Source organism: Miscanthus floridulus, chromosome 8 (assembly GCF_019320115.1).
Source record: "Miscanthus floridulus cultivar M001 chromosome 8, ASM1932011v1, whole genome shotgun sequence".
Classification (NCBI taxonomy): Eukaryota; Viridiplantae; Streptophyta; class Magnoliopsida; order Poales; family Poaceae; genus Miscanthus; species Miscanthus floridulus.
Window position 1 is genome coordinate 46,182,146 of NC_089587.1, and position 26,388 is coordinate 46,208,533.

At 46.8% G+C, this 26,388-nt stretch overlaps 1 protein-coding gene across 7 annotated transcripts; it reads right to left on the minus strand.

Moving 5' to 3' along the window:
* Nucleotides 1-1,426: 1,426 nt before the first annotated feature.
* On the minus strand, nucleotides 1,427-25,091 carry LOC136476300 (uncharacterized). 7 transcript variants are annotated; one of them, XM_066474079.1, is made up of 15 exons: nucleotides 24,610-25,091; nucleotides 23,894-23,962; nucleotides 23,692-23,793; nucleotides 21,521-21,586; nucleotides 20,696-20,839; nucleotides 19,367-19,414; nucleotides 18,987-19,093; nucleotides 14,342-14,416; nucleotides 6,621-6,672; nucleotides 5,919-6,490; nucleotides 5,473-5,679; nucleotides 5,261-5,381; nucleotides 4,769-4,882; nucleotides 3,388-3,491; nucleotides 1,427-1,719 (listed from the first exon to the last, which is right to left on the minus strand). In XM_066474079.1, exons 1-13 carry the CDS (start codon nucleotides 24,991-24,993, stop codon nucleotides 4,820-4,822), a joined length of 2,010 nt encoding a protein of 669 aa, XP_066330176.1. In that variant the 5' UTR covers nucleotides 24,994-25,091; the 3' UTR covers nucleotides 1,427-1,719; nucleotides 3,388-3,491; nucleotides 4,769-4,819. The 7 variants fall into 7 exon arrangements, with proteins under 7 accessions (XP_066330176.1, XP_066330177.1, XP_066330179.1 ...); XM_066474078.1 differs by lacking the exon at nucleotides 1,427-1,719 and adding an exon at nucleotides 1,956-2,978; XM_066474077.1 differs by lacking the exon at nucleotides 1,427-1,719 and adding an exon at nucleotides 1,956-2,934 and having other exon boundaries at nucleotides 3,068-3,491.
* Between the last annotated feature and the right edge of the window lie 1,297 nt (nucleotides 25,092-26,388).

Genomic DNA, 26,388 nt, shown 5'->3' on the forward strand with positions numbered 1-26,388 from the left:
TTTCTCACTTCCATATGCATGTTTTTTTGGGCAACATGAGTTCACTGTAGATTCAGAAAAGTACCTAGTAATTAAAAAAATATCATACTAAATTCAACATGATTGCTACTTGTATTGGATTCCTCATTCTTATTCTTAAATCCCAAATCTAAAGAAGTATAAAGAATAAAGATTGGGGAACGGGGAGATTAGAGGGGCTTGGCCACTTAGGGCCAAGGGCCAGTTTGTTACCTCCGCAGGAAGCCAGAAACACGGATGGACAGAGTCAGTGCGTGTGCGTCGCGCCGTCGCCGGCCGGCACCCGGCAGCCGCTCACGCTCGATCGCCAAGATCACCACGACGCACGCACACGATCGTCGCTGCTCTGCTCGCGCAGGAACGGAGTCGCCGAGGCCACGCGGCGGAAGGGCGGAGTCGCGGACGTGGAAGTGCGGAACGCAATCGACGCGATTTTCCGGACTCATATCTCATACGCCTGAGGTTCACCTATTCTATAGACTAATAATGGGCCATACAAAGAATACTAGTACTACATAGATAAATGGGGTTGGGCCCCCTGGCCTCGAGGGCCCAGTGCGGCTGCACAGCTCGCAACCCCCCGGGCCAGGCCTGGCCTGAGTACGTGAGTTAATTTTTAGTGTGGTCTATTTGTACGTGTGTTTTGCGGAGTGAACGTAGTTTACTATAGATGTGGTATTTATTTGGGGGCTTTAGAATAATTTAAAGTAGTGTATTATAGGGGTAGAAGTAGAGATAGAGACTAGCTCTCATTGTAATCAGGAGACGCTGTTCAGGTTGCTACATCGTAATATCAAGGTGTCTTATTATATAGGCTTTTGGCCTTGATCTGGGCAAACCTGGTAGCCTGCCACGTTGCACCCTTCTTTTCGCCGCAGACACATTTGGGTAAAAAAATAACAGCATCTCTTAAGCTGAACGGGAGACGAAACAATAATTTACAAACCCCGCTTTTTTTTCCTTAACATGTTCCTGAAAACGCATCGAGTAACATGCCAAGTTCATGCACGAGTGCTTGTGAACTGCAGATTTGAGTGAAAGATTGAAGATTGCCAAATCTTTTCCTTTTGTTGTTTTTGACTCGTCACTCGTGTCACATGTGCAAATGCCGCTACTGTGACAGAAAAGGTACACTTTGTAAAATTACAATCTGTAGCTATAGAGTTTTCGGCTTCACTCAGCAGAAATAGCTGTAGAGTTTTCGGCTGGACTCAGCAGAAATGGTTGTTCTATTGTTAATTTAGGGCTGACATGAACGTCACAGGGAGCTCGAAATATGCTGTCATTAGCGTTCAGTAACCTTGGAAAGTATAGGGAAAAAATCATTTTCTTGGGCACGCCATTACCACCAGGAGGGGAACGGTCAACAGATAAATAAACCACCAGAATTAAAAAGATGGAAGTTTAAACTTGAGTGCAATTCTTCCAAAAGTAAAAGTGGTACGTTTCAAACCGATAATAATTAGCAGCAAAAGTATACACAATGGCAATATTGTCAACCCACAGAAATATCATTTCAACCGTGGCAACAGCAGCTTCCAAATGTGGCACAATCCCTAGCTTTTTCAGAAACCTTGTTTCCATGAAAAGAATTTGTAACCATGATAAGACCGAGGGCAAAATGTGGTAGAAACTATGATTAATGATTAATTTAGACTGACTGGTTATGTACTGAGTTTGCTAACCCAAACTTGCAATACCCTGTTGGAATAAACAAAATAAGATTAAGTTATTTTATTAAAGGTTCATACTATACAAGAAACAAATTCCAGACAAAAATAAACTTGAAACAATATACCAATATAGCTGAGCAGGCCAATATATTATATATATAACAACACCCAAAAATATGTATGTAGGATAGGTAACACGATGAGGGCTGACATTTAGGTCAGCTGTAAAAATCTTGTCAGTTAATAGGAATCCTGGTAGAAATAATAAAGAGCCATTATTAGCATTTCCTGACAAATTTGAAGTCGATAAAAAAGGAAGTTTTGGTTGCAGTCAGTGTTGGCAAAATGATAGGTGGAAACGTGGCGAAGTTGTAACCAGGTTTATGAATTTCCATCAGTAGTCAGTAGCAGCATTAATCAGCCAAAAGAAACAGAAAATTATGTGTGTGCCACTGAATGATTCAACGATGCCGGGCAAGCCACCAAAAATTGGTTTCTGAGTGCCACCGAAAATTGGTTTTTGTTCTGAGTGCCACTACCGTCTATAGATGGTGAAACAACAGTTATGTCTAGTGTACAAAGACGTTTACGCCCTTGGTTCATAGTGAAGTGCAGTAAAATTCAGTTTCTATGTGTGCCACTACATGTTATGTCAATATTGTTATTTTTGGATGATCTAAATTCTGAAGTGCAGCAAAATTCAGCCTCGCTAAGTACAAAGTACTGTAAACAAGAAGCTGGCAAAATATAATAGGGGGAGTAAAATATTTCATTAGAAAAATACATGTTCTGAGTTAAAAAATTCACTGAAACTTCACGAAATCTCATGTTACATTAACCCATCACCACGCCCGAGGCGATGATGCGGGCTACCTGGTGTTTGTGTTCGTCGCGTGTGCGGGTTTCACATCCCCACCAGGAGCCGCATATCGGGGCCGCCAAACGCCTGGCGTCACAGAATCAGGAGCCTCACGCCGTGGGACAGGACCCGCGCGTCGCTGGCCAGGAACCCCGTGTCGCAGGCCGCCCGCCACCAGACGCGAGCGCCACCGCCTGCAAACGCACACTGCCGCCGGGGAGCCGCCGCAGCCCGCCCGCCGCCTGGGAACAGCCCGCCACTGGACGCGAGACCATAGCCTGGAAACGCCCACTGCCGCCGGGGAACTGCCGCTGCTTCAGAGAAACCGCCCGCCCGCCGCCGAGATATGTTGTCGCAGCCTGGGAACCGGCGCAGTCACTCACCCTAGGGTTTTGAGCAATCCGAGATGAACTGGTCGGCCTTCATGACTGTCCACATCGCCCAGTTCACCGGCAAGGGTAAAATGGGGATTTGTCAAAAAAAGAAGAAACTCCAAACTGGGTTGACGGCAGCTAACCTGACAGTGTTGACGGTAGTGGCACTCATAGAATGTAAACTAATTCTCAATGGCACTCATGTTCAGACCAATTTTTCGGCGGCTTGTTCGGCATTATTGAATCATTCAGTGGCACACACGCAATTTTCTCAAAGAAACTAAGTTTATTTGGACCCTGTTAACTGTAACTGTAATACACAAATTAAGATCAAAGACCAATATCATTGCTCACTCCGCCACCTATTCATAACTGCTCACAAGACCTATTCATAACTCCTCACGAGACTGAGTTTATGAAAAGCTGAATTGGAGAACCAAAGCTACATGATAGCTAGCCTTACTGATGAGTTGAATTTAATAACTGAAGAGATAACCAGCCTTGTTGATGGGGTCTGGTAAAAATTCAAAACCGGTAGCCTACACCAGGCCCAACTTTCACCTAACCCTGCAGGTGAAACCATAAAAGATTGGCAATGTGTTTGGTTTAGAGCCTAATGAACAGAACCCAGCAAAATGGACATAAATTTTGGTTTTGCTTTGTCACAACTCACAAACCAAACATTGTTTTTTTCTCTAGTAAGTTGGCACTTTTGGAGGGACTTTGCCTAAGAACAGATGCTGGTGCTGACAAAGGTGCTGGTGCTACTTAGAGTGTAGAAGTCACCAATAGCTCCTTTGCCTAAGAGGTTGCGCTGGTATTATGGTGCTGCTCTCTGCTTTGCTAGTGATACAAATACCTCTCTACTCTGCTAGCATTATTATTACTGATTCAACTTCTTGCTTATTTTTGGCAGTAGCCTCTAAAGTTTCGAGATCTCTGCTATTGCCAGTTTTATCTGCTACAATCACACCATGTCAACCAACACGTCATGTGAAGCCCACAAGGGTGTATGAAAATATCTACTCATACTAACTAGATACTTTTTAGTAGAATACACAAGAGAGCTGCTCATATACTAACTAGATGAATGAAAAGGTAGCTCAAAACATGTCTCCAGTTGTTGCCACAGCTACCTCCTGGTAAATAAACCAGTAAATGGTTGGCTTTTGTAATCCATGCGGTGACATAATGACAACACATTCTCAATGTTGCCAGATCTTGTCAGGTGACATCTCAGTTCCATGTTGTGGACTCCTTTGTCGGGCGCCACTATAGGCGCCGGACCAGGCGTCCCACAACGACCAGTGGCTAGGCTGCTGCGGCAGTTATGGGAAGAGAGCAATTAGGGAGAATTTTTAGGAGATTCATTCACAGTTTGTTAGGGAGTGCACTTGGACTATAAAGGGCACTTAGGAATTGTGATCAGGATTTATCGAAGAAGGAATAAACCTCCCTAGGCGGGTGGGTTTCCCCTTCGACGGTGGCTGCACGCGGTTCAGCGGCTGCTGCCGGTGAGATCCACACCGCGCCATTGCCTCGCTACCCTTTGCGCTCCAATTCCCAGTCCCGATTACTCCTCCACTCTCCCCTGTGATCTCCTCACTGCCCACGCCGTAACATTCCATTTCACAAACAAAATGATATAAGAATTGACAGACTTTTCCAGGTAAGGTCTCACTTCCATCTTATGGTGAGGAAAGTTGGGACAAATGGTCCTCAGTTTAATAGATTATCAGGTACCATATTTCATTTTATGGTATGGTTCATTACCATATTCGCTTTTCACATGATTTATTGTCAGTTAACTAGAATTTCTATATATAAAAGAAAAGTAAACATACCTTCATTTAAAAAGTCCAACTTGGACCTTTACAAGGCATATCATAGTGAACTCAGGGCTCATCACCATTTTTCAATTGCAAGCGTTCAGTAGAAACGCAGATCTCAGTCACAACCTAAAAGTAACCAAAGCGTGTTAAAGTTACCCATGCATGTCAAAACTTTAAACATTAGAACTGATATACCATGAAACCTGTTGCTAACAAAAAAAAGTCAAAACTACTAAAAAAATTACTTCCTTTTAAAGAAGCACTACTTATCAGAACTTTAGAGCACAAAATTCTGATACAAAGGATTGTGGTGTTATGTTTCAAATAATTTTCTACTGCATCTTCATCAGTGATTACATGGGATGACTAGATGAATCTGCATGGTAATATTTTGCATTGTAACAATATTGCAGGCAATTCCCACACCATTCCATTAATGCACCAAGTTAGTTGTTGAGCGATATACAATGAAGCAGCATTAAAACAAGTGATTTCATTCCACACCTGATGGTACTCTCTGTCAGTAATCTCTCTTTTTATATGCTTCGCAGCAGCAGCAAGAATTTCCTGCTTGGTCAATGTTGCATTGGGTTCTTTGTGTTTGAAGAGCAAAATGAATATGTTTCTGTAGCAAAAAAATTGAATAAATACATATATAGCTCTGTAAATTTCAAAATGGTATTCTATGCATTTTCAAATTTGCTTTAGTGCATTACCGTAAAGCCAACCTATCCTCATGCTTTGCAACAAATACACTATGAACAGGAACAGCAACTTGACAAATCGATTTGTTGAGCTCATCAGGAGGGAGTGACGCACAAGATTTTGCAGCATTGGACAGAGCTTGCAGTTTGGATCCATCCTTTCTATTGGAAGCATATTTTGCAGCCAACTGGCGCAAGTCTCTAATAATTGCCTGCATGCTGCAGTAACACAGGCATATATCATTCATTTTATATCCCAGTTAACTGTTATTTGGCACCTATCCAAGACATAACATAAGATTAAATAAGATGCAGTATCAAGGGGGAAATGTACAGGAAGCAATTAGAACTGACTGAATGAATTTACTCGGTGCAAGATACTGGATCGACAAATATTTATGGTGAATCAGAATCAGAAAAGGTGAAAAGCCAGGGTGACTTAATTTATAAGAACTGACCTGCGAACTTTGTTGGCAGTGAAAACAGTACCCAAAACAGACAGCACAAGGTCATCACTTCCTTGAGAAGGGCCATCCCTGCCCTTGCTCATGTTTGGATGAGGCCCTTTAGAAGTAAGGTTAGGTCTGGCTGAATTCTTGGTCTTCCTTGCCACAGTAGTGCACATTTTTTGGGACTCACGGATAGTCATCTCACGAGCAGACCAAGCACACTCTTGTTCATTGACTACATGAGGATAGCGTTTTAGAAAGGACAAATCTGCCGATATAAATTTATAGTCCTTCAGAATTCCACGTCTTCTACACAATGGAGACAGTATCCTCTTCCTCTTGAGGTCGTCCACTCTGATCCATGCGTCTATAATATTTAAAGGGATGGAATCCCTTTTTGTAAATTCAAGGAGAACTCTATCTCTTTTGGAAGCATATTCATCATCAAACAACAAAGAACTTTTGCAGACCCATAAACCACGCACCAAATATGCATACTCTGGAAGCACTTTCAAAATTTCTTCCTCTGAATAGGTTGGAGCAAGGTGCTTCAGAGCATCAAATTCATTTACTTCTGAAACCTATTTTAAACAGGTGAATGTAAAAAAAAGGTACAAAACAACTTCAATTATTGATAGATTCTTCACTTTTTCTTTTTCTAAATCATTAGAGTTCCAAGCATTCATTAAAATGGGAGCATCTCAATCTAACCTCAGTAAACCATTTTTTCAGGCATTCTTCCAGCGGTAGCAAAAGCATTTCCCTGTTATGAAAACAGATAAAAAAAATATGTAACTTGTATTTCAAAATGCATTATATAGTTCAGACAGTGACAACAACCAAAGAAAGAAGTGGAAGAAAAGGCTATCACTAGAAATGAAGAAATTTGAAACATAGCTGTTCAGGAAAATGCAAAATACAGACATTTGAAGGAAGACAGTTTTATTGCAAAATATTGGATGTAGCAAACTAAGCTGGGCTTTCATAGCATGCTTTGTGACATCAGTAACAGCAATTTCCCACTACGGTGGTAAAATAGCACTACACAATTCATCAGTCCCTGAAACAGCTTCATAAGTATCAAAAAGCTAACAGAGAAACACAAATATTATTCAACAAATATGTCAGATGTCGAAATTCAAATAACAGTAAACCTAGCATCTCCGATGTCAAGTAGTTAACCTATTGCCCAAAGAACTGACTAATCGCATGAGCACAAATAGTTAGCATAGGCAATGTTTCAACATCTACTATTATCAGATAGGTGGTGGGAAATCAGCATACTATGATGGTGTCATCTGTCATGACCCATCAGTCTAAGTTGAGATTATTTTAGTAATAGTATATATATATAACATGTAAAAGCGACACTTTTTCATGACCAAATGGCTAAGGGGCATATTGAATTGTTACTTTGTTAGGACACTCCCTACACAGCAAGAGAATATGCACAGTTCAGAATTCAGCGAGACAGAAACAAGTTAGTTCCTGCAGTCTAGATCTATCAACTCTTCATTCCACCTCCCTCCTTCAAGCTGTTTCCACCCTGCCTCTTAAATAACTAGGGTCAAGGCTCCAGCAAGGTTCAAAAAGGCGCTAGGCGCTCTCTAGGCAGTGGACCCACCGCCTAGAGCCTAGGCGTTTTCCTAGGCGGTAGCTAATATATGCATAAATACTTAAAAGAAAAGGAAAAAATAGCAGACCAGTGGTCATAGAATGGGGAGAAAGAGGAGAAGGCCCAATAATGGCCCAAGTCTCCCACGGTAAGCCCCCCCCCAACCAAGTCTGGGCCCAAGTATTATCCCCTCCCCTCCCAGCCTCTCTGTTCCTGTCTCTCTCCCTCCCAGCCTCTGCTCACGCTCGCTTCTGTCGCTCGCCCAAGCCGCCGCCATCGCCCAACGCCCCAACGTCGCCTCCTTCCCCGCCAACGTTACCTCCTCCCCCACCGCCGCCTGACGTCCGCACCGCCCCCACATGTCCCTGCTTTGGCGGATCTGCCCGCCGCCACCGCTTGACGCCGCCTCTTCCCCCACCGGCCGCCGCTGCCTCACGTTAGCTCCTCCCCCATCATCTCCCGACCTCCGCGCCACCCCCACGGGTCCCTGCCTTGGCGGATCTGGCCGCCTTTCGCTAGCAACAGTTGGGCAGCCGCCTAGGTACCCACCTACCCCCCTAGGCGAGGCGGTACCCCGTCGCCCAGCGCATAAGCGCGCCCAGGGCTCCAGGGTCATGACAGGAAGTCATAATAAGATACTTATTAGCTTTTATCCCACTTAGTGTTGTCACCAAATTTCTTCATTTAACAGTTCGCAGAATTATATATTTGTTTGACAACATTATTCATGATGGATAAGTCTCATGTGTGGCTGGTCTTCGTGGGGCTGTGCTGCTCACATGGTCCTTGTGGCTGTTTTTCTGTTTTTAGGACAGCATCTTAGACTAGAGGACAACATCTTAGCTAGGATAGTATATTAGCATCTTAGACTAGCATCTTGGCATATGCTTGGCTGGCTAGCAGCCTATAAATATGTAACCCCAACCCCTCAGGTTGGCATGGCATTTGTGTGAGTTTGTGTGAGAAATAGACAAGAAAATTGCCCAACTCCTAGTGTCATCCTCTCTCGATGAGAGTAAGAATTCTCCTACTACCAAGAGTGAGAATTCAGCGACTAACAACTGGTATAAGAGCCGTATTATCCTGTAGCCTGAGCATCTCTTGCTCATCTTCTCTCTCAGCCCCACAACATCTCCAGCTGTTGGCAGCACCAGCTCCTCTGGCCGCTCCTGTTCACTCCTCCCCCGCGTCTGAAGCAGCCCTCTCCCCACGCAACAGCCCCCCGGTAGCGCGTCATGTCCGCAGGGCAGTCTCAGCGCTCGGTCGCCTCGAGCACGCGGCGTCGGCAGGAGGCCGAACTTGCCGCGGTAGAGGAACGCGAGCGAGCGGCGGCGGCAAGGGCGTCGAGGCTGGCAGTGGCGGAGCTGGCAGCAGCCAGAGCGGAGGCGGAAGCAGCAGCGGCGGAGGTCGAGGCTCTGCGCGGCAGCATCGGCAGCTCCATTTCCGCTGACGACACCGCCGACGCGGACCTCGAGCTGCTAGAGAGGGAGGCAACGCGAGCGCGGGCGGCGCAGTGGGCAGCCGCGCACGTCCACGAGCGTGGCGGCAGCCCAGACAGGCGCGGACGCACTGGCGGCGCTCCTGGAGGAGGCGCGCACGGCGGTGGCGCTCCTGGGGCAGCCGCGCACGTCCACGAGCGTGGCGGCAGCCCAGACAGGCGCGGACGCGCTGGCGGCGCTCCTAGGGCAGCCGCGCACGCCCACGAGCGCGGCGGCAGCCCAGACAAGCGCGGACGCGCCAGTGGCGCTCCTGGAGGAGGCGCGCACGGCAACGGTGGCGGACGGGTCGATGGAGAGCGCGGCCTTCACAAGCAGCGTGGCTCTCTCTCCCCGGATCGGTACCGACGGGTCGATGGAGAGCGCGGCCTTCACAGGCAGCGTGGCTCTCTCTCCCCGGATCGGTACCGTGGTTACCACGGGCTCCAAGCTGTTGTCAGGGACGTCGGTCCCGGCAGTGGGTGGCCTACCCTCACCAAGACCAACTACGTCGAGTGGGCTGCGGTGATGAGGGTAAAGCTCCAGGTGCGGCACATGTGGGAGGCAGTCCGATACGGCGACGGCGACTACGACCTAGATCGACGGGCGCTGGATGCCCTCATCGCTGCAGTCCCGCCCGAGATGCAGTTCTCGCTTACCAACAAGCGGACTACCAAGGAGGCTTGGGACGCCATCGCTGCGGCACGCATCGGCAGCGACCGCGCCCGCAAGTCCACACTGCAGGCACTTCGCAAGGAGTGGGAGAACCTGACCTTCAAGCCAGGTGAGGACGTTGATGACTTTGCTCTCCGTCTCAACACTCTGTTGCAGAAGATGGTGCAGTTCAGCGATGACACCTACGGCGAGGAGAGAACTGTCGAAAAGCTCTTTCGCTGCGTCCCCGAGAAGTACAAGCAGTACAAGCAGATGGCTCGCTCGATCGAGTCCCTGCTGGATCTCTCCACGATGTCGATCGAGGAGGCGATAGGTCGCCTCAAGGTCATCGACAGCGATGAGCCACAGTCTCTCTCGAGGCTCATCACCACTGGCGGGAAGCTCCTTCTCACTCGGGAGCAGTGGCTTGCCAGCCAAGGTGACCGGAAGAAGGGGGAGCCTTCTTCCGCGATAGGCGGCCGCAAGCGTGGCAAGCCACGCAAGGCGCGCAGAGACGCCCAGGCCGGGGCGTGAGGACGTGCCGCGGGTGATGCCCGCGGAGGCGCCCAGGGCGGCGCCGCCGGCAGACACAAGCCGGCACGGGACGACACCTGCCGCAACTACGGCCAGCTCGGCCATTGGGCCAAGGACTGCCGACAGCCACGACGCGGCCAGGCCCACGTCGCACAGGCGGAGGAGGAGCCGGCTCTGTTCATGGCACATGCAAGCATTGAGCTACCTCCAGCGGCACCGGCCGCAGCGGCTCTCCTCCACCTCGACGAGCCAAAAGCACACGCCCTCCTCGGCGACAGCTCCGGCAACGACAAGACTGACGGGTGGTGCCTCGACACCGGCGCCACCCATCACATGACTGGTCGACGGGAGTTCTTCATCGAGCTTGACTCTAGCGTCCGAGGCTCCGTCAAGTTTGGGGATGCCTCCGGCGTGGAGATCAAGGGCGTCGGCTCCGTCATCTTCACCACCGTGTCTGGTGAGCACAGGCTGCTCACCGGAGTCTACTACATCCCCGCGTTGAAGAACTCCATCATCAGCTTGGGACAGCTGGATGAGAACGGTTCGCGCGTGGTGGTTGAGGACGGAGTCATGAGGATTTGGGATCGTCGTCGTCGCCTTCTTGCCAAGGTATCCAGAAGCGCAAATCGACTCTACGTCCTTAACGTGCAGGTGGCACAACCCCTCTGTCTCGCTGCTCGTCGGGACGACGAGGCGTGGCAGTGGCACGAGCGTTTCGGGCACCTTCACTTTGAGGCCCTGAAGCGGCTCAGTGCCACGGAGATGGTGCGAGGCCTGCCGTGCCTCGACCATGTGGAGCAGCTCTACGACGTCTGCGTGTTGACGAAGCAGAGGCGACTCCCCTTCCCACAGCGGGCTAACTTTCGAGCCAAGGAGAAGCTCGAGCTTGTGCACGGGGACTTGTGTGGCCCGGTGACACCGGCCACACCGGGAGGACGACGCTACTTCCTGCTACTCGTCGACGACCTCTCCCGCTACATGTGGGTGATGGTCCTCGGCAGCAAGGGAGAAGCTGCGGACGCCATCAGGCGCGCGCAGGCTGCTGCGAAGGCGGAGTGCGGCCGCAAGCTGCGCGTGCTGCGCACCGACAACGGCGGCGAATTCACGGCGGCTGAATTCGCGTCGTACTGCGCTGACGAGGGCATTCAGCGCCACTACTCCGCGCCGTACAGCCTGCAGCAGAACGGCGTCGTCGAGCGGCGCAACCAGACGGTTGTGGGGATGGCTCGGGCCCTCCTCAAGCAGAGGGGGATGCCGGCTGTCTTCTGGGGAGAGGCGGTGGTGACGGCCGTCTACATCCTCAACCGCTCGCCTACCAAGGCGCTCGACGGCAGGACGCCGTACGAGGCTTGGCATGGACGCAAGCCGGCGGTCTCCCACTTGCGGGTCTTCGGCTGCCTCGCGTTCGCCAAGGAGCTTGGCCACATCAGCAAGCTCGACGACAGGAGCACTCCGGGAGTGTTCATCGGCTACGCGAAGGGCTCGAAGGCCTACCGCATCCTCGACCCGAAGACACAGCGTGTGCGCACGGCGCGCGACATTGTGTTCGACGAAGGGCGAGGATGGGCGTGGGACAAGGCGGTGGACGACGGCTCGGCTCCGACGTACGACGACTTCTCTGTCGAGTACGTCCACTTCGAGGGAGCTGGGGGAGTAGGCGGCTCTTCTTCGGCGAGCGCGTCTACCCCAGTCCCCGAGCCTCCACCGACCCCGGCGCCTGCTACTCCGACAGCACCACACTCTCCAGCCAGGACCTCGGCTGCGATGAGTTCTTCGCCGGCTCCACCACAGCCGACAACGCCACGCACTCCAGCACCGACAGGCACCACTCCGGGCACGTCTACTCCACCACCAGCTCGTGTCGAGCACGGCCCGGTTGAGCTCGCTACTCCGCTCTCTCACGACGAGGAGCGCGTCGACGCGTACCACGACGGCGAGCCGTTGCGGTACTGTACGATGGAGAACCTTCTCGGCGACCAGCCGGTGCCGGGACCGGTGCCTCACGACCTGGAGGCGCAGTTGCGCCTTGCGTGTGACGACGGCGAGCCTCGGTCGTTTGCAGAGGCCGAGAAACACGCGGCATGGCGCGCCGCGATGCAGTTGGAGATGGATGCGGTTGAGAAGAACCGCACCTGGGAGCTTGCTGACCTTCCTCGTGGTCATCGCGCGATCACCCTTAAGTGGGTGTACAAGCTAAAGAGGGATGAAGCCGGTGCCATCGTCAAGCACAAGGCTCGCTTGGTGGCACGAGGTTTCGTGCAGCAGGAGGGGGTCGACTTCGACGACGCCTTTGCTCCCGTGGCACGGATGGAGTCCGTGCGACGACTCCTTGCGCTAGCTGCCCAGGAGGGCTGGCGTGTTCATCACATGGACGTCAAGTCGGCGTTCCTTAACGGCGACTTGAAGGAGGAGGTCTACGTGCACCAGCCGCCGGGATTTGCGATCCCCGGCAAGGAGGGCAAGGTGCTCCGCCTGCGCAAGGCCCTCTATGGCTTGCGGCAGGCACCGAGGGCGTGGAATGCCAAGCTGGATTCCACGCTAAAGGGGATGGGCTTCGAGCAAAGCCCGCACGAGGCGGCCATCTACCGACGGGGCAATGGAGGTAATGCCCTGCTGGTGGGTGTCTACGTCGACGAATTGGTGATCACTGGCACCAAGGATGCGGAGGTGGCGGCATTCAAGGAAGATATGAAGGCCACCTTCCAGATGAGTGACCTGGGGCCTCTCTCCTTCTACCTGGGAATCGAGGTGCACCAGGATGACTCTGGGATCACGCTTCGACAGACCGCCTACGCCAAGCACATCGTTGAGCTAGCTGGGCTCACCGACTGCAACCCAGCTCTCACTCCGATGGAGGAGAGGCTGAAGCTGAGCCGCGACAGCACGACGGAGGTGGACGCTACGCAGTACCGGCGTCTTGTGGGGAGCCTTCGCTACCTCGCCCACACACGGCCGGACTTAGCATTCTCCGTCGGCTACGTTAGTCGGTTCATGCAGCGACCGACGACGGAGCACCAGCAGGCTGTGAAGAGGATCATCCGCTACGTTGCGGGGACTCTCGACCACGGCCTCTATTACCCGAGGTGCCCTGGGGCGGCACACTTCGTCGGGTACAGCGACAGCGACCACGCCGGCGACATCGACACCAGCAAGAGCACGAGTGGGATCCTCTTCTTCCTCGGCAAGTGCCTCGTTAGCTGACAGTCGGTCAAGCAGCAGGTGGTGGCCCTGTCCAGCTGCGAGGCCGAGTACATAGCGGCCTCCACCGCTTCGACTCAGGCGCTCTGGCTCGCTCGACTGCTTGGTGATCTCCTCGGCAGAGACACTAGAGCGGTGGAGCTCAGGGTGGACAGCAAGTCCGCTCTGGCCCTGGCAAAGAACCCCGTGTTCCACGAACGCAGCAAGCACATCCGGGTGAGGTACCACTTCATCCGAGGTTGTTTGGAGGAAGGGAGCATCAAGGCGAGCTACATCAACACCAAGGACCAGCTTGCGGACCTGCTCACCAAGCCCCTTGGGAGGATCAAGTTCCTTGAGCTTTGCTCCAGGACCGGGATGGTTCAACTCTCCCACAAGACGACGCACAAGACTTAGGGGGAGAATGATGGATAAGTCTCATGTGTGGCTGGTCTTTGTGGGGCTGTGCTGCTCACATGGTCCTTGTGGCTGTTTTTCTGTTTTTAGGACAGCATCTTAGCTAGGACAGCATATTAGCATCTTAGACTAGCATCTTGGCATATGCTTGGCTGGCTAGCAGCCTATAAATATGTAACCCCAACCCCTCAGGTTGGCATGGCATTTGTGTGAGTTTGTGTGAGAAATAGACAAGAAAATTGCCCCAACTCCAAGTGTCATCCTCTCTCGATGAGAGTAAGAATTCTCCTACTACCAAGAGTGAGAATTCAGCAACTAACAATTCATACCATACTTACATATATGCTTTTCCCCTATTTGCATTTTCCAACTAACAATATGCAGAGTTCTAGTTCTCTTGAAAAAAGCAGAGAAAATAGCCTTTGCAAAATCATAAATGAAAAGAAAAGAAGCACTCAATATTACCATTATCATAGGATAAGTGCAAAATGAGCTGGTCCACCACTCACAGTTTCTCTAACCAAAGCAAAAGAAGAATAGGAAAATGATGCATACTGCACCTTATTGCTTGGCATTTGTTGATATGCTTGCTGCTAGTCGAGGCTCCAGGACATAAGGACGTTACATAATCAGAGCTGAAAAACAAGACAGGATCAGTTTTTAACAAGGTAGGTAAAAAGGCTGACCGTTTGATAAAAATTCACATCACCCCTGGCATTGATGATAACACAGCAAATAAGGAGAAATACAATGCTGACGAAACAAAGTTGAATATTGATACCAATGTAGATATTGCAGTTATGCTAGTAAGTTGTTGCATTGTTATCTTTCCATTACAATGCATATTAAGTGGATGGATGCAGTAAAGGGAGACTTGGAATGTTTAATTATACAGAGCACATGAAACTTAGCACTCCATATGCCTATAACACCCTAAAATTTGCTTCTTTTGAAATAGATGTAAATTGAGGTAATTTTGAATTTTTGTGCTCAGGAAAACATAGAAAAATAATATTTTTCATTAAATTAAAATTTATCATAAGGTAGCAACATGTTTGAGCATACATGCCGTTGCATTTTCTTTATTGCAATGAGTGGTTGAATCCAAAATTCAAAATGAATTCAAAATGCTTTTGAAAATGAATTTCAAAATGGCTTTGAAATAAAAGAAAAGAATATTAGAAAATAAAAGAATTTAAAAAGTTGTAAAATTTATTTTTGGAAAACTTACCAAAATTGCTCATTTTTATTTGAATTGAAAAGTGTATTTTAAACCATATTCAAATTCGATTTGGTTTATATTTGAAATTGGTTTTGAAATAGGAAAATGGAAAACCTCTCTCCTCCTTCCCTTCCTCTCCCCGCAGCGGCCTGCTTCCCCGCCCCCCCCCCCCCCCCGCACTCTCTCCTTGGGCCGGCCCAGCCAAGGCCCGCGCTGCACTCTCTCTCACCGCGCGCACCGGCCCAGCAGCCGCCTCCCCGCGCAGTCGCTGACAGTCCGGCCCCGCTCTCTCACTCGCTGCCACCCCGGGTCCGCTTGTTAGCTGTCTCCTACCTTCCGCTCATGCCCGAGCCGAACACCGCCGCTGGTGAGTCCGTCGTCGCCCCGTCCACGCGGGACTCTGCAGCCGCCACCACGCCTTGCCGTACGGACCAAGCCTTCCAGCCCCCATAAATAGTAGGTCGTGTCCGCCGCATCCACTCGAGCACCCGCCGCCCCTCACAACCCTAGCTCGTCACCGCCGTGCTCGCCTAGCCGCTCCGCTGCCACCGTAAGCTGATCCCGAGATTCACGTCGAGTTTGCGAAGCCGCCGAGCCCCTTATTTCTTCTTCTCTCGCTCTATCTCGCTTGCGTCGCGTCGCCGAACCTTCACCAGAGCTCGCCGTCCGCCCCGCCGCGCTGCCCGACGCCGTAGACCCACCGTCGATCGCAAGAAGGCCCTAGGTGAGTTCGCCGTCTTCTCCTCTTGTTCCCTGTGCTCTCGGCTCGTCAAACCGTGGCCTCTAGGGCCCAAACTGAGCGCTTCAGCGAGCTTCCCGCCGCCGACCATGACTAGCCGTCGCGCCTCTCTTTCCCCCTCCTTGATCTAATCAGTGTCGTCCAATCTCAATCCAACGGCTCAGATCCAACCGTACCCCTTCGCTGCGATTTTTGCAAAAGAGCCCCTCCGCTTCATTGAAATCAACCCGCAGTCCAACTGTGTTCAACAGTATTTAAAAAGAGGTCCCTCTTTCTTCTGTTTTCACCCGTGCCTTTTCTTGAATTAGTACCCGCAGTCCCTGGCCCAAATTCAAAATCTGATTTTATTTGTTTTAAATCACAATTGAGTTCTATTTATTTACGAAAATGCCACTGATCTTGTTTTAGCCATAAAATCTCTGTTTTAACTCCGATTTGATCCGTTCAAGTTGCGTTAGATTCGTAATTGAGCAATCTACATATTCAAGTTACTGTTAAATATATTTTCAACTTTTAAAATTCGAGGTTAGATTTAATCTATTATTTTATTAAAGTTAATCTTGTTTAATTCATAACTTCTTCGTTATAACTCCGATTCGAGTGTTTTTCGCGTCTGTGTGTTCGTAGCGAGACGTAGATTCGTTTTACAAACTTTTCATCTTGGTTTTATGTTTGATGTACTGCTCTAATTTAGATCTATTGTTTGTTTCGTATATGATTGCATGGATGCTTGTGTGGTGCTTTATGATCATGTCCAGTCGGTGAGCTTTACGTATTGATCCAGAAGGAGTTGCATTGAAGGCTTGGACTAGAAGAAGGATCAGAGTTTAAGGCAAGTATAGCATGGGACCATCCTTGTTGTCCTATTCACCTTAATATCACTTTAATCATGCTGCATGTGTCTACCTTGACAACCGTAGTAATTTTCCTAGCTAATTTATATTCTGGATTCCTTGACACCTTTGGGTTATTGCATTGCGTAGCTTTGTTAGTGCTCAACTGGAACCATGATATTGTAACTTGACTAATGGATTATGCAATAAACACTAAAAGATGCTTTTTAGCAACATGGAACAAGGGGGCTAGAGCATTGGGCTGTTTTTATGTTGCTCTAGATTCATCTTCCTAAGAACTTATCTGTAAGCGAACATCCGAGACTTACAGTACAGCTGTGAGGGCTACATGGCTCTGGCTTTAGCTCAGTATGAGGACATTTTCTAGCTTGTTAGTGGTTACCTTTATTGGCGTAAGAATGACTTGACGAATCGGGTATAGTGCGGTCTCTGTCCCCTTGTGTATAGGCTGCGCGTCATTGTGCCATCGGGAAGAGGGGCTCTACATCTGTTTGCCGAGTGAATCTAATGGCCCTAACTTGTTAGACGAACCTTTAAAAGGCTTCATAGTGAACCCTGCCGACCTTCCTTGGAAGTGGGTCAAGACATTAGCTACCTCGAGCGAAAGGGTAAATCACGACTCACAGTGAAAGTGTACAACCTCTGCATGGTGAAAAACTGGTATATCAGCCGTGCTCACGGTCACGAGCGGCCTTGGAACCCTTACGGAATAGATGATGAACACTGATGATATTGATGATAAAGATGCTCATTAATAGTTAATTGTTTATGCTATTCATTATTCATGTTTACCTAATCATGTGTTTATGGGCTGTGAATAAACTTGTTGCCACCCACTTGCTAAAAGATAACTCATTAAAAGCTAATCGCAGTTAATCACTGTCAGCCTTTTGAGCCTCATGAACCCCATGATATATTTGTTGAGTACGACATGTACTTACGCTTGCTTTATTTTTCAAATGTTAAGATAAAAATCCCGGATGGGTACCAGATTGCTAGAGTTTGGAGGAATTAGGGTTGTGATCAACCAGTCAGTTGTCCCTATGGAATTAGAGTCTTCACCCGAAGATCGGAGTTGTCTTTCTGCTGTTTGCTATCTAAGGTTATATTTTTTATACTAATACGCTATATAATAAGCATTGTCTTATGATATTACCCTTATTTGTAGCTATATGTGAGATTTGACTTCCTAGGCTCACATATGGTGCGTATCTGGTTTTGTTCTTCAAACCGGGTGCTACAGTACCCAAACCGTGAGCTAGGATAGGACCGACTATTATTAATATTACAACTTTTTTTTAATTCAGATATTCTATGCTTTCAGCTCCTGTTGCGGTATCAGTATCTAGCCTACGCCAAGCCTGTTTTAGACAAAAGATCATTACATGCAGCATTTTTGTAGTCTCACCACCTCAATATTATGAATGTGACAGATTTAGAATCAAAGCTCCTGATCCATAAATGTGGAAACTACAAATCTCAACATTGTACACTTATTTTTGGCCATTATGGGTCAACTCAAGCAACCTGGTGAGCAATTCATGTATTCATTCCAAAGGATTCAATAAGCTATTCCACTCTAATCATTAGTTTTTCCTATTCATGCATTGACAATCCTGTGCTCAAAAGTGGACCTAGGCAGGCAAATCAGCATCTACCGAGCCTAAGCGCTAGGCACCACATTTCTGCCTAACATCTTGATGCCGGCTTAGTGGTAATAAGGCATCAGTTATATGTCATGTCACCTTGCCACTTGCCTTTATAACAACCGAGCAGCAACAGCAATGGTGCTTTGCTAGAAATGAAGTGGCAAGCAAACAGGAACCAATGGAAACTGAAAGCAAGTAGCAGTTGTTTGCAATTTAGTAGACTAATCTTATTGGATCCATTTAGATTAATTTGTTGCAAACAGCAAAAGATAATAGATAATCCATCACTCAATCCTACAAGTCAAGGCCACATCAGTTTCTAGTTTATGCCAATTTTGATCTAATCTGTGGGCCCAATATTGGTAAATCTGCTATTTTTTGAAGTTGCACATAATCCTCCCCAGACTAAGTCATGTACTCATGTTATGTACTTATGCACCTTAATACTTCCGTTATCAATGATATATTTGAGTATTTAAACTGGGCATAATAGCATTAAAAAAGTACTCCACACTACTAATAATTTTAGTGAGGAACTATGTATATATTACATTATAAAATATTGGTGAAAGACGCATTTCGACCATGACGATGTAAGAAAACTCTTGGGATTGGAATACTAGTTCTAGTGTGCGCATATATCGATTAAATAAAAGGAAAAGGTCAGCAAAGAAGGCTGCAGTACTAATATCAAACTACTTTTTTTGGAAGACAATGATAAAAAACCTTGAAGACACTCACGTGCTCATTGTGAAATCAATAGGCGCACCCTCATTTGATATCATCTTATCATGGTACTTAGTTGCAATATTGCTCCCTGCTGGTTGGTAGGCAAGAGAAATCCATGGCTGCAACAACAGAAGAGCATGTCATTGTTAAGAACAGCTTTAAAGTTTAAGCAACAGTAGAAAGGTACAAAAATACTATGAATTTTAACCAAGTTACAATGCAATGATCATCAAAAGCAAAATTTACTAACACAACTAATGTCGCAAAAGTACAAGACCCCTCAGCAGATATGATAAAATAGAACATAACAGTACCAAAAGTGATCATGAAAACTAGCTACACAACAAATTTCTAAGAAAATAAGAAATAAAAATGATAACATTATTTCAAACCTCAGAATCTTCTGCTTGGTCCTTGGAGTCTTCGGGGCGCTCATTTCCCTGTAAGCACAAGACATGATCATGAATAGACCATAGCACAAGAAGCTACACTAACCTACTAATAGTGGTACTTCTTTTATCAGTAACTGACCAAAATAATCACAACAGAAAGTAGCAGCTCATCAACCAAAAAATGGACAACTCAACAACAACAACAACAACAACAAAGCCTTTAAGTCCCAAACAAGTTGGGGTAGGCTAGAGTTGAAACCCATCAGAAGCAATCAAGGTTCAGGCACGTGAATAGCTGTCTTCCAAGCACTCCTATCTAAGGCTAAGTCTTTGGGTATATTCCATCCTTTCAAGTCTCCTTTTATTGCCTCTACCCAAGTCAACTTCGGTCTTCCTCTGCCTCTCTTCACGTTACTATCCTGACTTACGATTCCACTACGCACCGGTGCATCTGGAGGTCTCCGTTGCACATGTCCAAACCATCTCAACCGGTGTTGGACAAGCTTTTCTTCAATTGGCGCTACCCCTAATCTCTCACGTATATCATCGTTCCGAACTCGATCCCTTCTTGTATGACCGCAAATCCAATGCAACATACGCATTTCCGCGACACTTAGCTGTTGAACATGTCGTCTTTTCGTAGGCCAACATTCTGCACCATACAACATAGCAGGTCTAATCGCCGTCCTATAAAACTTGCCTTTTAGCTTCTGTGGTACCCTTTTGTCACATAGGACACCAGACGCTTGCCGCCACTTCATCCACCCTGCTTTGATTCTATGGCTAACATCTTCATCAATATCCCCGTCCCTCTGTAGCATTGATCCTAAATATCGAAAGGAATCCTTCCTAGGCACTACTTGACCTTCCAAACTAACATCTTCCTCCTCCCGAGTAGTAGTGCCGAAGTCACATCTCATATACTCAGTTTTAGTTCTACTGAGTCTAAAAAAAATTAATCTGACATTAGCAAGGGGAAGAAGTAATAAAACGTCTATTAGAGAAATCAGGGACAAAACATGTCAGGCCATATTCCAATGCTGTACTAATCTATTCTCCTTGGCATTTCGGATAAAAAAGCGAGTGACGAGTAACTCTTATTCCATGCAAACAAAAAATCCAGCTCATAATTGCAGGCAATTAGACTCCAGATGTTTCAAATAATTGGACCAAGTATTGAACAAGACAAAATTTTACACATAATGGGCATACTCAAAGGGCTACAGCACAGAAGAAAACAGCTAACCAGATCATTTCATAATTTCAAGTCAGTAAACCTTTACAGCAAGAAATGGTACTAAATCTGACAGACAGAGAATTTTACAACACCTTACGAGATGAATCCATTGATCCACTAGCACCACCATTCATTTCCCGGGGTTGTGAAGCCTGCCCAGTATGTGCCCGGCCAGAAATAACATGTGACATTGATGGTCGCATTTGCACCACTGCATCAATATGATTCAAATGAACCTGTAAAACAACGCAAGAGATTGACCACAAAGAAAATCATACCAAATAAACATCTAATGCTAGTAATTATTCCATGTGTCCTAGCAGGATAATAGACTACCAGCGGACAAGTTCTCTCTGGTGGCAAAGAAAAAATGGAAATGTGTTCAAGTTTTGGATTACAAATTGCTAGACATAAATGACAAGCTAGTTAGGCCACAAACTCAATACCACTGGAACCGTGGGGGTAGCTTGGGGAAAGGGGATTGTTCAGGGGAACAGAGTCAATCATCAGAAGTATAATGTAATAACACTAACAAACAAGTTCTAGCCCTATCTCTGACTGATGTTTACATCAGCTACGACAGAATGTTTCAACATGAGTATGGGCATATAAAAGATTAATGTGTAAGAAGCAATCAGAAGTTACATAACCCAGGGGCTCATTGCTGAACAATTTATATCAGATAGGAAGGCAGCACCTTAATACGCAGGCAAGAAGCTAAACTGACCCTGAAATAAACTAATACAACCAAAATAAGCAGTATCGAACATTTAGGACATGTAGAATTTGTTTCATTATTGTTACCACAGTATCCATCCTAAATATGCAATGCCACAATTCCCGAGGCTACGGCCTAGCTACTCGTAAACACTTTGCCAACAGAAACCAAGAACCAGAGAAGCTGTCATATTACTTACCAAGTTGCCTTTAAGAACACCAACTGCGTAATCAGTAACATCAGCTGCCTTGGATGATGATAGTGTCTTTTAAAAACACAAAATAAGGACAAAAAAACACAATATCAATGATATATATAAACAAAATATGCAATAAAATTATTTACATGGGAGCAGAACAATTTTATCCATTTAAGATACCATCACAAGTGCTAGAGAAGAACATTATATTAACTCAACTAGCAAAGTTACAGTTTATTATGATTGTCACTTTGGTCACGAACACTTGGCAATTTTAAAACAGGCACCATCATTAAAACACAACTTAACCAACTTATATTGTTCTCCTGTGTCCTGTCACAGAAACTGGGAATTTGGTCATGGTGCCAGCCAATTTTTGAAACTTAGATTCTCTTTCAAATTATATAGACTGAAAGAATCATATGCAGACTTGTCTCAGAAAGTATTTTCGTAATATCATGACTTTGTGATATTTTCACTATTTTGCAGAAATATTCATACAGGACATAATAGTCAAAGTTACACTTCGTGTCATTGTCTAAAACACCATTGTTTTCCGGGCTGGAGAGTGCAATATTGTATATAAAACACAAAAAACATTGAATTGGTTCTTCCTATTTAAATATTTTAAAATAAGGTCATATTCAAATCTCACAAAATATGACCGCATGCATGTACAAAGCATAAAGTATTGGACCCGAGATAGTATAGAACAACAAGATACAAGATGGAGCATACCAAAGGGGCATCCATATTTTAGTTCAGAACTAGTAACTAAGCAGACTCTCTAGAGAATTTAATTCATTTTCCCATTTAGCATAATAGTAGTAGTAGCTTTTTGAAAAAAACTTTTAGTTCATTGCTGGTTCCTTTTCTGTTCCATCTTCATAGTTCATACAGGTGGTTGCCTTTTTATGTTGGCTCTTTGGTATTAAAATCATTGAACGATGGTAAAGATGAAACTCAACAAAAGACACCAAAAATATAAATACGTGTGAAATATCTAAATAGAAAATAGCAGTATTTTACTACAAAGGTAACTATTCTTATGAGTATCTAAATTATGCAGCACGGCTAAAGTATCTCAAACTGGCCATCAAATAACACAATCACAATACTACTAAACCAGTGTGAAACATGCAGGTCATATCACATTTCAAAAGGTAAGTTATGCTAAAAGCAAGTAAAATCTCATCAACACAAAATGAAGGAATGACGTGATGGCGCTGGCAGCCAGCTGCTGCACCACAAGAACAGGACAGATTGATATTTTCTGCATAATGCAAATATTGATGCCCCATCTCTTTTGATAGACTCTAAAACTAGCACACAGGAGCATACAAAACTCAGTCTCAACAAGGGTTTTTATCGTTACTTGATGGAAAAGAAAATAGCCAATCTTTATCAGTAACTCTAAGCTAAAGCTGGATCTGAAAATTCCTGTCATACTTCACATCAAGATTATGCAATAGTAAAACAAAACAAATTGTTACCTCCATCCCAAAAAACATGGGCATTCAAGGATTCAAATTTTGACCCACAAAACATGTCACTGTAGCACTTAGACAGTCAGTGACTCAGTGGAGCCCACATACATTAAATCAACCTCCCTCTCTTCCAACCGCATGCATGCATGCACACGAGTAATAACTAGTGGAGGCTGCATGTGTCCCTTCAGTCACGCGGCAAATGAAACCAAAAGACATCAATTAATAGGGGCACCTAGGTAATTTACTTTCACTGTCCTAAAATTGTAACAAGTTTTTTTTATGGGGGGAGTAGATGTTATTTTGTACAAACAATGAGCAGAAAGTTCATAAATCACTTGCAACAAGCACAAAGAGCAGGGAACAGTCGAAATGGTAAAAAACATAGTCATGAAGGAAGATCAAGTTCTCATAAAGAACAAAAGTAAGGTGCACCAACTCAAGTGACCATCACACAACTAAGGACAAATCTAAGGTTCATCAATAAAACGACAATCATGCAAGTGCCCAGGCATTGAACATAAAAATAGGATAATTGCAACGACACTAATCAGATTCAACCAACAAGTGAGCACAATTCTTCAACTTTGCCTGAGGGTATCACAGATAATTAAACTTCGCCTTGAAGTTCATAAGTACATTTAAAGACTGTCATGTGATTTTGCAAGATTGAAATAAACTCACCTGTTTTGTCAGTCTCAAAGGTGCCTCTTGGTCATAATTTTCACTTTGTGTATTGACACTCAAATCAATTTCAACTTCTGAACTCAATGGCTTCACACGAACCTGATATATTCATAATCCTTTAGCTACTTAAGATAAATATATGTTAAATAATAGAAATTTGCAACAGCAAAAGAGTATATGAAGTTAATGGGGGATGTACCTCTTCACATATCTCATTTAACTCATACGGGCGCCAACATGGCCTCAGGGGATATTGCACAATGTACAGCTGTGATATAGATAATAACAAATTTAAAAACAATTTTGAGCCAAATATTGATAGAATGAAATATGTACAATAGGGCTGAAGTTCAATTCATCATGATGAAACAAACATATGCTACTGCTGGATGTTTGGGGCAGAATAGTAGATAAACAAACCAAACAACCATAGTCAGTTATTAACCTTTTAATCTGGCCCTAATTGTCTGGCTAATTTTCTATATGCAGAAGTTTAGTAAGAACACATTCTTATTTTTACCACAATCTAGAAGAAACAGCAGGATAGTTTAATTAACAATTATAAGCCTTCTTATAACAAGTTTGTACAATGCCTTGCATAGAATAGAACATCATAAACAACACAAACTATACCTTCCTGCAAAAGCACATTGTTCTTCTGTAGCTTAGAAGTAGAACTAGTTTATCCAATAGCATCGGCAGAAATTTAAATAGAACTAGAAGAGAACAAAATTTAACTGTACAACCACACAAACACTATCATTTACGCTGCTTGGTTGTTTGGACCACTTTCTTTCTGGCTAAGTTTTACGGCAAAATTTAACTTAATCACAAGAGCTAGTTCGAGCAACCATATCCAGTATTCACCAAGCTGTCGATAATCAAGCAGCATGGACGGGTTCGGCGGGACATTACCTTGGCGTCGTCGTCCAAAGGCTTGGGGCTGAAGTACACATCAATCTCGCGCACCACGAAGTCCTCCTCATCCGCCCCCTCTCCAAGTCCAGGAGCGTCACCCGTCCCGTCCACCTCCATCGCGTCCTCCTGCGGCACCGCGGGGTTGACATCGGGCTCCCGCACCGGCACCGGCTCCGGCTCCGGCTCCAGCTTGGGCACGGCCACCGGTACGGGTTTGGGGGGTTCGGGCTTCGGCCTGGGCTTGCCCTTGGCCCTGGGACGGAAGCGGGTGGAAGGTGCGCCGGCCGCAGCGGCGGATGTGGCGGCCGAGGCGTCGAGGGAAGCTAGGTCGCTCATGTCAACGTCTGCGTCGAGGGACGGGGGTTTGTCGCCGGTGGCCATCGTCGCCCCGGGATCGCCTAGGGTTTCGTGGATGTCAATGGAGGGTGGAGGTTTTGGGGAGCCAGGGGTTTTTGCTAAAAGTTCTGCCGGCCACCGCTGCTCCTGCTCGGGAAGGGCCGCCGCAGTCTCCTTCAACGAGAGCCGATTTGGTTTGCCGAGGCCCGAGGGCTGGACTCTGGGCTGGGCTGGGCTGGCTGAGCCCCAAGCGTCACCCAGGCAAAGAACCAATAAGTAAAAAATAATAATTAGCTTAATATACTGCTTTGAAATTCGTGCCATTTTAGGTAGAGGAGTACCGGAGCAGTTTTTTTATTATACAAACCTGTAATAAACGCTATACACATACATATGGATACTGATACGGTTACCGATAAACTTGCATAGAAGCCCCTATAGAAAACAGAAATAACAAATAAGCCCCTAGCCACCGTGCAAACCAAACATGTCGGAGAACTCCACCGCCAACCGTAACCGACGTCGAGAGCTCCCAAAGCATCCCAGATGTGGAGAAGCCCCATCGTAAAGAATCTTTGACACGAGCCGCAGTAGACACCCGTTACCATGGACGGGCTAAAGCCATCACTAAAGAAGCATCGGCCGGGGATGCACTTCGAGCTTCTCTGACCATGGATCAAAGCTCGCCATCGACAGTCGCCGAGGGAAGCTCAAGCTCAATACACTCCCTATCCTGCCGCAATAGCCCACAACCGTCGTTGCATCCTTGACATATAGTGTCATCGGCATCGCCGCCTCTCTAAGTCGACAAGACATCGAATTGCGCAGACTCCTGTACATGAGCCGACGAAGTCGGACTCCACCTCTGCGCACTCGTCGATGGCACCAGAGTAGAGCACCGCCGAGACGGGAAATAGCATAAGAGGACATTATTCCTTGATGCTGCCACCGTCGCCTCAACGCCATCGCCGAAATCCTACGCCTAGATCTACTAGGACCTCCACCACCGACCGGCAAGAGACCAGCGGTCTCCACCATCTCGTAAAGCCCCAAGGGCCATCGGAGGCGAGGAAGACCGCCGACCCCCTTGGTGGAGACCGACATGCTCGCTTTCACCTTTCTCAATTGTACCTAGACGAGAGAGTTCGAGAGGGGTCATAGTGTCTCCCCTAGCCTACCCCTCTCTGCGGTTGTGCGTTGAGCCCCTCGGTGCGGCTACGCTTGCGCTGCTGGTGTGTAGTTAGGCAGCACCATGTGGTCGTATGTGTACAACGCCAACCACATAGAGGAGGCAGGAGCACAGCGGATCCGAGATCTTAGAGCATCTCTAGCAGTCCCCAATATCATCCCTCATCCCCAAAAATAGTCATATTTGGGGAGATGAGTGTTTTCCTTACTACAGCAGTTCCCTAGCTCTCCCTATTTCTAGTGATCACCCGT

Excerpts from the sequence above, each read along its gene's own strand:
- LOC136476300 (XM_066474080.1), bottom strand. The coding sequence starts at position 24,993 with ATGGCCACCGGCGACAAACCCCCGTCCCTCGACGCAGACGTTGACATG. Across the intron at positions 14,417-18,986 it reads ATTGATTTCACAATGAGCAC|CTCTGATTATGTAACGTCCT; the intron begins GTGAGTGTCTTC and ends CTTGTTTTTCAG. Across the intron at positions 6,673-14,341 it reads AACAAATGCCAAGCAATAAG|GGAAATGCTTTTGCTACCGC; the intron begins GTGCAGTATGCA and ends TTTTCATAACAG.